Source organism: Equus quagga, chromosome 14, assembly GCF_021613505.1.
Source record: "Equus quagga isolate Etosha38 chromosome 14, UCLA_HA_Equagga_1.0, whole genome shotgun sequence".
Classification (NCBI taxonomy): Eukaryota; Metazoa; Chordata; class Mammalia; order Perissodactyla; family Equidae; genus Equus; species Equus quagga.
Genome location: NC_060280.1, coordinates 38780542 through 38792694, shown reverse-complemented (window position 1 = coordinate 38792694; position 12153 = coordinate 38780542). Strand labels below are relative to the sequence as shown.

Below are 12153 nucleotides of genomic sequence, written 5' to 3'. Positions count from 1 at the left end.
ATTTTACTAGACAATAAAGAAGTAAACACACGGACTTATTCTTTACACCTTGTGATAAATATTATGGGGGAAACAACAGGGTATGAGGAGAACAGTAAATGGAAGGGACTGCTATAGAAAGGGTGGTCTCCACATAATAGTAAGAAATAAGGCTATAGGTAAGTATAAATCATCTTTTACTTCTTATCTAAAGTTTAGGTCTGCAAAAATTTTAAATGAGACTCTTCTCTACCTCCCATTTTTAAGGAGAAAAATAGAAACATTATAAATGAAAATTATCTGAAAAGAGTTTATGCAGATGTGTGCTAATTATTCATATAATTTCTGCAATTATAAATACAGTAATCCTAATTTCTGCATGGGTGGAGCAGGCAAATGAATCTCTAGTATATGGTCTCCATTGGTTGAGACTCAGTCTTTGGATAGGCTGGTTAACAGACTGACTCCCTAGCTTCAGCTGACAGTGTACCTTGGTGATGACTGATCATGCAAAGATCAGACTGGAGACTACATCCAGCCCCAACCCCAGATGTTGCATGGGACAAACTTATACTAAAAAAAAATTATTTGTTGTTTATCTGAAATTCAAATTAAATTGGGCATCCTATATTTTTATTTGCTGTATCTGGCAACCTTACACTTCAGCCTACCACCTCTCCCCTCAGAGCAGTTAGGAGCAAACAGCCTAGGGCTTTGTCTTTTTGTTCCTTTGTCTTTTGTTCCTTCTACAGTGAGCAGTTCAGAAAGATCTGAGTGACATTAGCAGGCCTCAGGGGGTATGCTGAGATGCCTTAAAGGTTTTGGCAACTTCATCACCCTGCCCCTCCTCCCCCCTCCCCCTCCATCCCCGCCCCACTCCCCCTGCCCCGCATCTGGAGCATATGGTAGTTCCAGGTCTAACCTAGCCTAGCCTCTCCTGGGAATTCACTTGAACCTCCTCAGGCCTCATAAAGAGATGGATTTACCAGGAAGCAGATGAGGCTGAACTTCAGAACTCCATGCTATTAGTCACTGTGGGAATTCAAGCTTCACTGTTCTTTATATACTTTTCCCTTTCCATATCTCCTTCATCTACTCAGTGCCCTACCACACTACATGCTGAAGCAAGTGCAATGATAAACCAATGAGGTACTATACACTAAAGTAGTTTAAAAAGGATATAGCACTATTTTAAAGCACAATGATATGAAATTGTTAGTAATACAATGTGTTACCTTTCTCCTTCCCTCCTTGTATTATTTAAATGCTAATAATGAGTCAACTTTCTCCCTCTATGCAATTTCAATGAAAATTCTGAGAAGGAAAACAAATTTGAATTCTCCGAAACATCTATACTTTTATCTATTTCTTTAACCCATAATCATATCCACATCTAATTCTGTATCTATATTCATACTCATTACAGGAAATGGGAGGGAAAACAAGTATAAGGGAAAAAAATAAAACCACTATTACCTAGAGGTGATCACATTATAGATTTAGCATTGGCAATCTCAGCTTTTCACAAACAAGCACACAGGTCCATGACCTTATTTTCTTGGGAGAGAGTTCCTATATACATGGAATTAGCTGATCAAAGTGCACGTCTGCTTTACAGTTATTGCTATTACTGTCAATGCTTTGAGAATATTTGAACAATTTATATTTACCAGTGGGTAAGAAAGTGCCTGTTTCACAGTAGGCATTTTATCACTGAGTGTAGTACTTTAAAAAATTTACTTCCTAATTTGTTGGCAAAAATACTATCTTCTTTTTGCTTTCATGATGTGTCTCAGTCAAAATCCAAAAATATCTATTCAACAAAAAAACTCTGAGCTCGTACTATACACTGGGCTGTGCAAGTTACTAGAGATACAAAGAGGAGTAAAATACAGTCTCCAAGGAGCATATAGTTTGTTGAGGGAAAGTCAAGCAGAAATTACCCTCCCTATTTTTTCCCCACCTTAAATATTCCCAATGCCTTACCCACATAAAAACACAAATCTCCAAACCACCCTTCCAAATAAATTTGACTTTCAAAAAGTCTACACTTTCAATCCATATCTATATATTTTTATCCACAACCATATCCACGTCTATTTATATATCTATATCCAAACTCACCGTAAATACTGGGAGAAAAACAAATATAAACGAGAAAATAAAAAACACCATTACTCAGAGATGACCGCTTTATAGATTTGACATTGGCAGTCTCACCTCTTCCAAACAGCTATAGAAGTTCATGACCTTTTTTTCTTTGGACAGATTCAAAAAAAGTGCAATGGTTCAGAAGTCATTTACTGCCTACTATGTGCTCTCAACTCTTTGTTAGGAGCTGAGACTGTATAAGAGAAATTTAAGACGCTGCCAGGGGACCCTTGGACAATCCTTCCTCAGCTAGTGAGGGGGCTGTCTTGGCTATTTGTCATGTGTCAAAAGTTCTGTCACCTGGGAACACATGAAATGAGTAAAGTGCCACTAGCACAGCACAGTACAGCAAGGCCTTGGCTATTTCAGTCCATGAGATTATTTATTTAGTTTTTACAAAGGAAAGAGAACAAAAGCATGGGATGTTCAATTTATATCTTGCACTAGATGATGAGAATTTTTAAATGTTTGCCCTTTTTTTTTTTTTTTTTTTTTAAGATTTTATTTTTTCCTTTTTCTCCCCAAAGCCCCCCCGGTACATAGTTGTGTATTCTTCGTTGTGGGTTCTTCTAGTTGTGGCATGTGGGACGCTGCCTCAACGTGGTCTGATGAGCAGTGCCATGTCCGCGCCCAGGATTCGAACCAACGAAACACTGGGCCGCCTGCAGCGGAGCGCGAGAACTTAACCACTCGGCCATGGGGCCAGCCCCTAAATGTTTGCCTCTTTGTAAACCTCTGTTAAAGGGGAGAAAGACTAGCCTCTGGTTGACCCAGAAGAGAGAAACAGCTGCAATTGGATGTCATCACTGTAACCGTGGGAGCAAATTAGGGACCAGGTTCTATTTACAGAGGCTGACTTTTTCTCTGCTTCTCCTAGGACGAGATGAAGGACGTTTTCAGTTATGTTGAGAAATGAATGCGGGTAGTTACTTAATGTTATCTCAAGTAGAAAATAAAAGGGAACTTTGTTTAAAGTCCCTTCCCATGGGTGTCCCTCTCTTGTGTTCTGATCCATTTACTCACTGCCTTCTAAAAAGAACATATGAATGCACTTGGAATCTCTCAAGAAGGAGACGGATTTTCCCTGAATATTGTTAAAAAGAATTCTCTTAAACTAAGATCCAGTCACCAGTAACACAGGCTCCCCACTTTCAACCTTGTCTCTCTCCAATAAATGGCTTCCTATTCCCAAATCCCAAGTGTTCCAGAGGGCTCTGACCCTTGCCTAACCCACCAGAGTCTGCTCTTGCCCTCTCTCCCTCATTCTGCCTTCTGTCAGTTCCTGGACTGTGATAAGCTCTTCCTCCCCACCAGCATCTTTTCCATAAGCCTTTCTCTCCACCACTCTATGTCTCCATAACAACTGTTTCTCTTCCAGAGATCAGGTCAAACATCGTTTCCTCAAACAAGCTTTTCCTGACTCCTCTGACTCTCTCAAGTCCTTTAGTTATATGGTTACACAGCATCCTATACTTTTCTTCCATAGCACCTTAATTATAGCTATGTAATTTTTTTTTTAAAGTTTGAGTTATTGTTTAATGTCCATCTTCCACGCTTCATCAGGGCAGGGACCATGTGGTCCTCTTCACTATTGTCCTCCAGTATGCAGCACTTGCCTTGTACATGGTAAACATTCAAGTAGTTGTTCAAGAAATGCATGAATGAAGTATGCTCTAATTTCGGAAAAGACTGACGTGCATTCATTCACTCCCTAAGAATTATACATTAAAACACCCACTCTGTGCCAAAACTTGAGGTTCAAAAGCTCTCAAGGGGCTTATTTTCCATTAGTTGGATAAACATAAACACAGAATAGGTATCACCTGTAGCTTTGTTTCTGCTCCTGAGAGTGAGACATAACAAAATTCTTATTAAAAATAATTCTCTCTCTGAATCATTTAGTTTTGATCTGTAGCCATCTGGGCATAATGCAAATTGGAATATCTAGAAATGAAAAGTTAAATAAAGAAGAGAAATTTCCTCTTTTAATTCTTCTATAAATGCATGCTAACTATTCTATGTTGTATTTTCAGAGGTAAGCCAGCAAGCTGTTGTGTATATATGGGAGAGTGACCAATAATACAACGAAGAGAGGGAGGGAGCCAAAACTACATTAATGAATGCTGTTTCATAGCTACTACTTGGACTAGACTATAGTCAAAGTTTCAAAAACTTTTAAAAATATGTGCATAGCACAGAGTACAATCATGCCTCCAATCCACCTCCCATCCAGCTTCCTTGACAGATTTTGAGCACATCATTTTCCATTTGGAGTTACATGAGTCTTAACAATGATTGCCATTTACATATGGGAACTTGCGGATTTCATAATCTAAGCTTACTAATATTCTAGAAGTGCTTCGCTGGTAGGCAATTTGACTTCTTTTATTGGCCCATTTTGCACATCCTTTTTATTTGCTTTCGCTGTGTTTTCCATCGAGTTGCATAGCTAGTAAGAAATATACCTGTTTAGAAAAGAGACAGAGGGAAAGTAAATAACTTCTGTCTTTGCCCCTCTACTTGTGTTTACTCAAGATAAGGCACTGCTGGAACTTAATTTAAAACTGGCTTTTCCATTCAGACTGCTTCCATGTCCCCTGACCTAACATCCACCACATGCTGGGACATCATGAGTCAACTAGCTTCTTGAGTCTGGTGAGTTCTGTGTTTAGTCCAGGTACAGCACTTCCCCACCCAAACCTTCTGAGAGACTCACTCCCTTATGTTCTTCATCTACATCTGTTGCCCCTATCAAGCTTCTTTAAGTTCAAGGACTGAACAATTTGACTCATTTTCTTTCTCCACAGTGTGCAGAGTGCACTGCACATAGCAGAAGCTGAATAAATGTCTGTTAATTTTTTAAAAAATTAAGATAAACAAAAGCACAACTTTCTATGAGCACCAAGAAACTAGGATCCAAAAGAATTAGATTTGGCAAGACTTGGTATAAAGAGCAAATAGAAGCACATATTAAAGTGTTTTTTAAATGGTTAAGAGGTTTACAAATGCAAAATAATAATAATAATGTTTTATTAGCAGTAACTGTTTATCAGCTATTAATTGCTTTTGTATCTATTAAAAATTATTAAAAATATTTTTAAAAGGGAAAATCAGATACATTATTCACAGATGTTTATAGTAAGCAGGACTATTTCATGGATTTGGTATGGGCACTAAAGTTCTTTTCAGATTATAGTCTTCGTTAAAAGATTTTTATCTTTTAATTTCCATTAATCTAAAAAAAATAAAAGTGCCTATCCTTCAGTGTATTAGAGTGTGATAGAAAGAACATAACCTTTGTAATTATTTGTTAAAATGACCGGAAACTCCATGAGAGTGGGGATAATGTTGTTCTTGTGCGTTACTGTATTTCCCAGCCTAGCACAATAGATGCACAATAAATCCTTGTCAAATGAATAAAGGAATGGATGGATGAATAAATCAGGCAGACGAGTTTTAATCCTAGATCCACGACCTATTATCTAAGTGACCTTCAGCAGGTTACTTAATCTTTTTGAGCTTCAGTTTCCTCATCTCTATAGTGAGAACAAGAATCTTATTCTAAAAGCTGTTGTAATGATTAAATAAGCTAATATTTAAGGCACCTAGCATAGTGTCTGACATATAGGAAAAGCTTAATAAGTATCATGTCCCTTTAGTTATAGCTCCAGATCATGCTTCTTCAAATTTCAAGTAGCTGTAAAGCAGAGGATGTCTGCCTGCTGCCAAGTATGATGCTGTGTGGAAAAACTAATCTATGTGGTGTGCTACTGTCAACCTTCTTCACTGATGTGGATCACTGAATCCGCAGTCTACACAGATCATTCAGATCCACAGCAGAAAAACTCTCAAATGAAAACACACTTTTTCCCTGTAGACACACTGCTCACACACCCAGACCTCCAGTGAGGCTCAGTCTTTGTGTCTGAGACTTTTCTTTTCTAGCCAAGTGTGCTCATCTCTATGTTCTAACAGATTTGAGTATAAATGAATGAAAATATACTACAATACTTTCCAACTGAAAACTACAAAGGAGACACAATAAAAAGATTTAATATATTAAGACAGGGTAATAGCTTCTCAGATATGGAATTATTGAGAATAATGCCATAAGCTACATACCAAAATGTCTCATTATACCATCACAGTTCACGGAAACTTATCAGCTAAGAAAAAAATTGCTTTCTTTTGTTTCAGATGCAGAGTTGAATTTCTATATTATTTTCTATTTCAGAATTAACCTGAGTGTTGCACAAAAAGCATGCTGACAAGTGTTTCATTTTACAACAAAAAATTTACTATTTAACTGATTTTTTACTATAAAATTATTTAAAAGTTAAAACAAATGTCAACATTAATCTCTCATTTTTTTTCCTGAGTCATCTGGAAGAGATCAAATGTTATGGTTCCCACCTGCAGTACCCATCTGGTACTGGAGGAAAAATGACCTCACCTCACTCAATTATCTCAGTTACCTGGCTCTTATGTTTTCAACTCTCTGTCTAATGTATAATCAGTTACCTAACTGCAGCTCATAGCAAAGGAATTTAATAAAATATGAGTGAAAATGTGGATCCATTAAGCACAAATGATTTATGCATAAACTATATTAAGATTGTTTCACACACTTTCCAGAAAATTAGTAAGCTAGTTGACTGCCTGCTTAATAGTTGCATTTTTGTAATAAGCTAATGACATTACCTCAAAATGTACTTTTGCATTTGATAATATCCTACAAACAATGGGGATTTTCATAAACGTTTACAAGAAGATACGGTTTCTGACCACCTAGTGGATTTCTATCTCAGTAAAGGGTGAGAATACTAGAAAAAAATATTCACAAAGTAATGCAATTATTGTCCAGGGAGGTTTCACTTGGAATAATTCCTAACAAATGGACACCTAATTTGTTTGTCAATAACTGCAAACATCTGTTGAGTGCCTGATCTGTGCGTGGCACTTTACCTGGCCTTTGGTTATAAAACATAGAAGAGGCAACATCGCTACTTAGACTGATATGAAGATAGAAGCATACTCCAGCAGAACTTTAAAAAATAATGAGCAACTTTAAAAGACTTTAGCAAAATCGTGCAGATAATGAATGCTATAGAGCTCTTCGCCCACACTGTGACCTTTTGTGCCCGCCTGTTTTTCTTCTCCCGACACCGTTCGGGCGTTCAATAACATACGTCACCAAGTGAGGGCAGGTGAGGAGGCTGGGTTTGAAAGACTCAGGTCTCCAGCCTTTTCAGCGTCTATTCCATAATCACCTTCTGTCAGAAAATGTTTCAAAGAATATTCCCCAAATGCTTCTCAGTGAAAAGTAAGAAGTTTGTTTAGTAAAAATGGATATATAATAGCCATCTTCTTCAAATGTACTGTTATCCCATAATGCTTTACTTGATTCTGCAAAATTACCCAAGAAACAGAGTGCGTCCCTTCCAGCGCAGTCTGAGGATCCTGGCTCAAAATCTAGAAAGCTCCTAATGACCTTTTTTCATGACTTTGTGGGGCCATGAATGTGTAGAAATCTCTTAACGATTCCTTTCATAATTTTGTGGAGGCTGGGAGGGATGGCAGTTCTGCCCTAAGACCTTTCTGGACATTTGGAATGGACCCTGACATTTGTTAGCTAATGTTTTATATAAATCGTAGACTAAAATGGAAGATATTTATTTAATAGCATTAGTAAGACCAAAGTTCTGAGTAAGATTCCATCAGGGGTTGAGGGCATGATTTAGTTAAAAGATCTTTATATGAGTGTTGGAAGTCTTGAAGTCTAGTCCCGGCTCTGCCATTAACTTACTTGTGTAAGTCTAACAATAATAATATTAACAACAATAATGCAGTACTTCCAAAAGCCTTTGTTAAAGAGCAATCTAACTTAAAAGGAACACATCTTTAGTGTTAACTGCACTATATATTTGAAAACGTTCACAGCACTCATCTTCAACAAAATATAACTCCTTTAATACTGAATAGCAACTAACCACTTCAATAAACCCTCATCTTTGGGAATTCAAAAACAGATGTTGGCTCATAGGCAAGCCTCTCCCAGGGGCACAAACTAGATGTTCAATAAATGTCTGATTTAAATAATTGATTTGCAAATAATGCCTGCTCACTTTCTTTATCCATGGTCATATTTATTTGCTCATAATGTTGTATACACCCTAATTTTAGAAAATAAAATCACTTTCAAATTCTCACTTCTGCTAGAACACATTTTTAACACAATTTTTAAATGTTCTAGAAATGATTTCCAGCATATGTTAAAAAAAAAACACCCAGAATTCATTTAAAGCTTTTTAGTAGTGCTATCACCTAAAAGTTAGCTTAAAAAATTTAGACCTCTTTTTGTATAGGTTATATATATATACAGCCCAAAACAGCTTTAAAATATAAAATACAGCCAGTTTGGAGATATGTTAACCAATCATATATTCAAATCAAGGTATTTAAAAATATCTGCATGAACGGCATTTTCAACTTTCACTTGCATGATTGATGATATGCGTTACATTAGCATGTATTTTCTTTACCAATACAAATCTTTCGGTCAGTGGCACATTTTTGAACCACAATTCCCAAACTGTATTGGACTCTTAGCTTAAAAACTCGTCTATCTTCTGATCCAGAATTGCTAATAACAAATAGTTTAAAATGCAGCATATTACACTAACTTCTCCAGCAACCAGAACTACATTTTTTCCCAACTCCTGCTGTCCTTCAATTTTAGAAATATCAAAAAAGAAAAAAAAAAGAAAGATAATCATGAAAATAATATTGTGAGGACAATGGAAACACATGCAGTACTTTCATACTCTGTCGGTGGAGAACGAAAAGGTTTCTCTCTGTTTTCAAAGAGCATTGGTGAATATAAAGAAGATCAACTGGAGTGGGGTCTTAAGGGTGTCGGTAAGGAAATCCATGAGCAATTATCACACACTCTCATAAATATCCAGTCTTATTATTTTCCTTCTCTGCGGTCACAGAAATCTTTCCTTTATTGTTTCTTAAATGGGATACCTCCCACCTTCCAAACACTTCCTCAACTCTCTCTGCCCAGCAAAGAATTAATCACGGAGTAAGAAGGGGGGGAGGGGCGGGGGGGGCGGAGAAAACGAACAAGGTACTATACAAATCTAACAAACTAATAAAAGAAAGAAACCAAGTGTCCTGGTTAAAGGGATGTTGCGGCATCCAGGACAAGCGGCTGAAAGCAATCTATGGATTGAGAGGGTGGGGATGAAAGACCATCGACAACACAGGAGCGCTTAGGAAGTCCCGGCTGTGGGAGGGGCTCTGAGATGGTATTGAGAATAACCTTGAACAAGTCTATAAATCTCTCTGACCCTCAGTTTCTCTTCCATCTTTCCTATCTCCTGTCGGGGTTATTAATGAGGCTCAAATGCTTTGGGAAAATTTTCAAGTGGTAAAGCCCCATACAAATGGAAGGCATTGTTGCTTTACTGAATATTTACTGGGTGCTAGAGACTGTGAGGGCACCACGGAGGTTACAAACCTGAACCAAATTCAGATCCTGTCCTCCAGGAGCAGAAGATCTAGAAAGACAAAACAAAACAACGAATCCAGGGGTTCTACTGCAAGGAGGAAAGAGAGATGGGTTAATATTCTGACCAGATCAAAAGGTTCTCATAGGCTCACCCCTCCCAGCGGTACCTAACGGCCCAGGAACAGAGCCCAGAGGAGGACTCCAGGAGGACGCGACCCCAGGCCCATTGGGGCAGACCAAGCCCCAGGGCTGGTGGGGGTGGGGCAGAGATGCTCGTAAAGTCTCGTCAGAGTGGAAGGAGTCAGGGGCCGAGCGAGGAGGCCAGCCAGTGTCGCGACCTCCCCTCGACGGCTTTCAGGTGCGGATACACGGCAGTGGGCTCGCAGGTAGCACTCCTGTCGGGCTCGCGGGCCAGGTCCACCCACTCAGCCGCCGCTGCCGCCGCGCCCACCGTTTCCAAGGCGACTGGCGCGCTGTGGCTTCCTCTCCCACCATCAAGCACAGCCGCCAGCTGCGGGCCGGGCGCGCTCCCTGGTGGCCGCACGGGGAAGAGTCCGGGCCGAGGGCCCGCGCCGCCGCCTTCTTCGCCGCATGTCTTCCACCGCCGCCGCTCATCCTGCTGATTCCGCGGAACGTGTACGCGCTCCTTGCCTCCCTCTAGTGGCAAACCGGGAAGTGGCGAGTTGTGTAGAGACATGACAGGCGGGTTCTGTGCTGTGACCGTGAGCTGGTCACTTTCGTCTCTGGGTCTGTTTCTTCCTCTGTAAAATGAGACGTCTAAATTGGTCAGTGGTTTTCAAACAACTCTTAAGATGGAGAGAGGGCTGCGTGCGCGTGATGGGGGTTCTGCCCGCCTCTGCCCCGTTCTGTCCCTTCCGCCACGGCAGCTTTTCTTCTTTCTGCTTTTGTTCTGTGTAAGAGTTCTTTTGGGTTTAGCTCCAGATAGAGTTGCAGATCCCTGGACTAAATGCTTGTATGGTAACTTCCAGCTCTGAAAGTCCTTCATCCTGCCTATTTTCCTTTTCGCTTTACTTTCTTGCTCCTAAACCTCAAGAAAACCAATATAGATTCCATCTTTCCCCTCTTTCTCCTTTTCGCTAATTCGAAGGAAAAAAATATCACACACCTACAATCTTTAAAGTTCCCCCTTTCCTCTCCTGCATTCTTTCTTATTCTCTGCCTCAAGACAATTTCTTACGTCCTGGGAGCACCTCCTTCCGCTAGGTTAGATCCCAGTCAATTATTTATCCTTTTCTCCCGGGAAGACGGAAGTGAGGCGCTCTCTTGGGCTTATACTCTCTTCATAAGCCACCTGTCTGGCATTCTTGGATTTGATTTTTAAAAATAGGTTATCATATGTTTTATGATTAATGTTGTGTTATATTAATAACGTATTAAGAGCTCCTTAAAGGAAGGGAATTGAAGCAGTTAAAAATATTAGCTTTTAGTTAAGGGAATTTTTCTCATCAGTAGAAAGTCATCCAAAAATAAGCTCGTTTGAGATAACTTATGTGTTCCAGCTCATTGGAACCTCCGTTTATTCTATCACTGTTATATATTTGTTGAGCGCCAATAATTCGCTGTGACCTGCATATCCCATACAGATCTTTTGGGTACTGGGTCTTCCCTAGAATAACGACAACAGGCAGGTTATGGGTAAAATCATTAAATAGAGTGCAGGTGCAGGAGAAAAAGAAAGCTACCATTAAAATTTTTTAAAGCATGGGGATTTTTTTTTGGTTGTTGTTAAATGGCAAAACAGTTTTGAGATTCTTCAGCACTTTGAATTCATTCCCAAATCATTTCCTATAAATCTCAGGCCTGCTTCTTTTACGAGAACCTGGGCCCATGGTCAAAAATGTACTTTTATCCTGGTATTTATCTTCTGTACAGTGTTCCTTATGGTGTTCGCCAGTTGGTGGTCAGTGAAGCCAGATAAAAACCATTTGCTGAGTTTCCTCATTTGACCTTGATTTTCTGTTAGCCTTGCCATGTTGAATGATGTAGAAATAGAGGTTGGAGAGTTTCTGTGGTAGGAAAAGCCAAATCTGATTTTGGCAAAACCACAAAGAACCTGTTTGGTATGCACAGTTGCTAAACAGTTTACACTTTTAAAATTTTTCACCTATTTTCACTGAGGATCACTCCCTCTGCAAACAGACCCTAAGGCATGTTTTGGGGATTTAAAGTTTTAGTATTAAATCTCACAATAAGTTTTAGAGACCCGAGCTAGTGATTAACCTATTGACTTTGCAAACCAGTTCCAACTTCTCATAAATCAGAAATTTTGTTGACAACAAAGTTACTTTTGAGTAATAGCAAAGCCCTGCTATGGCTTCTTTGTTCCTGACAAACGTGAAACAACCAAATTGGTGTTTTGCAAAAAAAAAGTCATGAAGTAAAATATTCTCTTGAGAGGAAAAGTTTGCCCTACCTTTAAGCAGGCATGGGGACATACTTAGAGAGGGGATTGTGTTGTGACCCGACGTCCATTGGCATGTTGCAGT

General features: G+C 39.2%; 1 protein-coding gene across 1 annotated transcript in view; it reads right to left on the bottom strand.

Annotated features, from left to right (window-relative positions):
• The window catches only part of CCDC83 (coiled-coil domain containing 83), a 48016-nt gene extending 38184 nt beyond the window's left edge, over positions 1-9832 (bottom strand). The window contains exons 1-3 of the mRNA XM_046637881.1: positions 9814-9832; positions 9656-9734; positions 4473-4595 (exon numbers count right to left, since the gene is read on the bottom strand). Coding sequence (XP_046493837.1) covers positions 4473-4567 — 95 coding nt within the window. The 5' untranslated portion in view covers positions 4568-4595; positions 9656-9734; positions 9814-9832. The remainder of the gene's footprint in view (positions 1-4472; positions 4596-9655; positions 9735-9813) is intronic.
• Positions 9833-12153: the final 2321 nt, after the last annotated feature.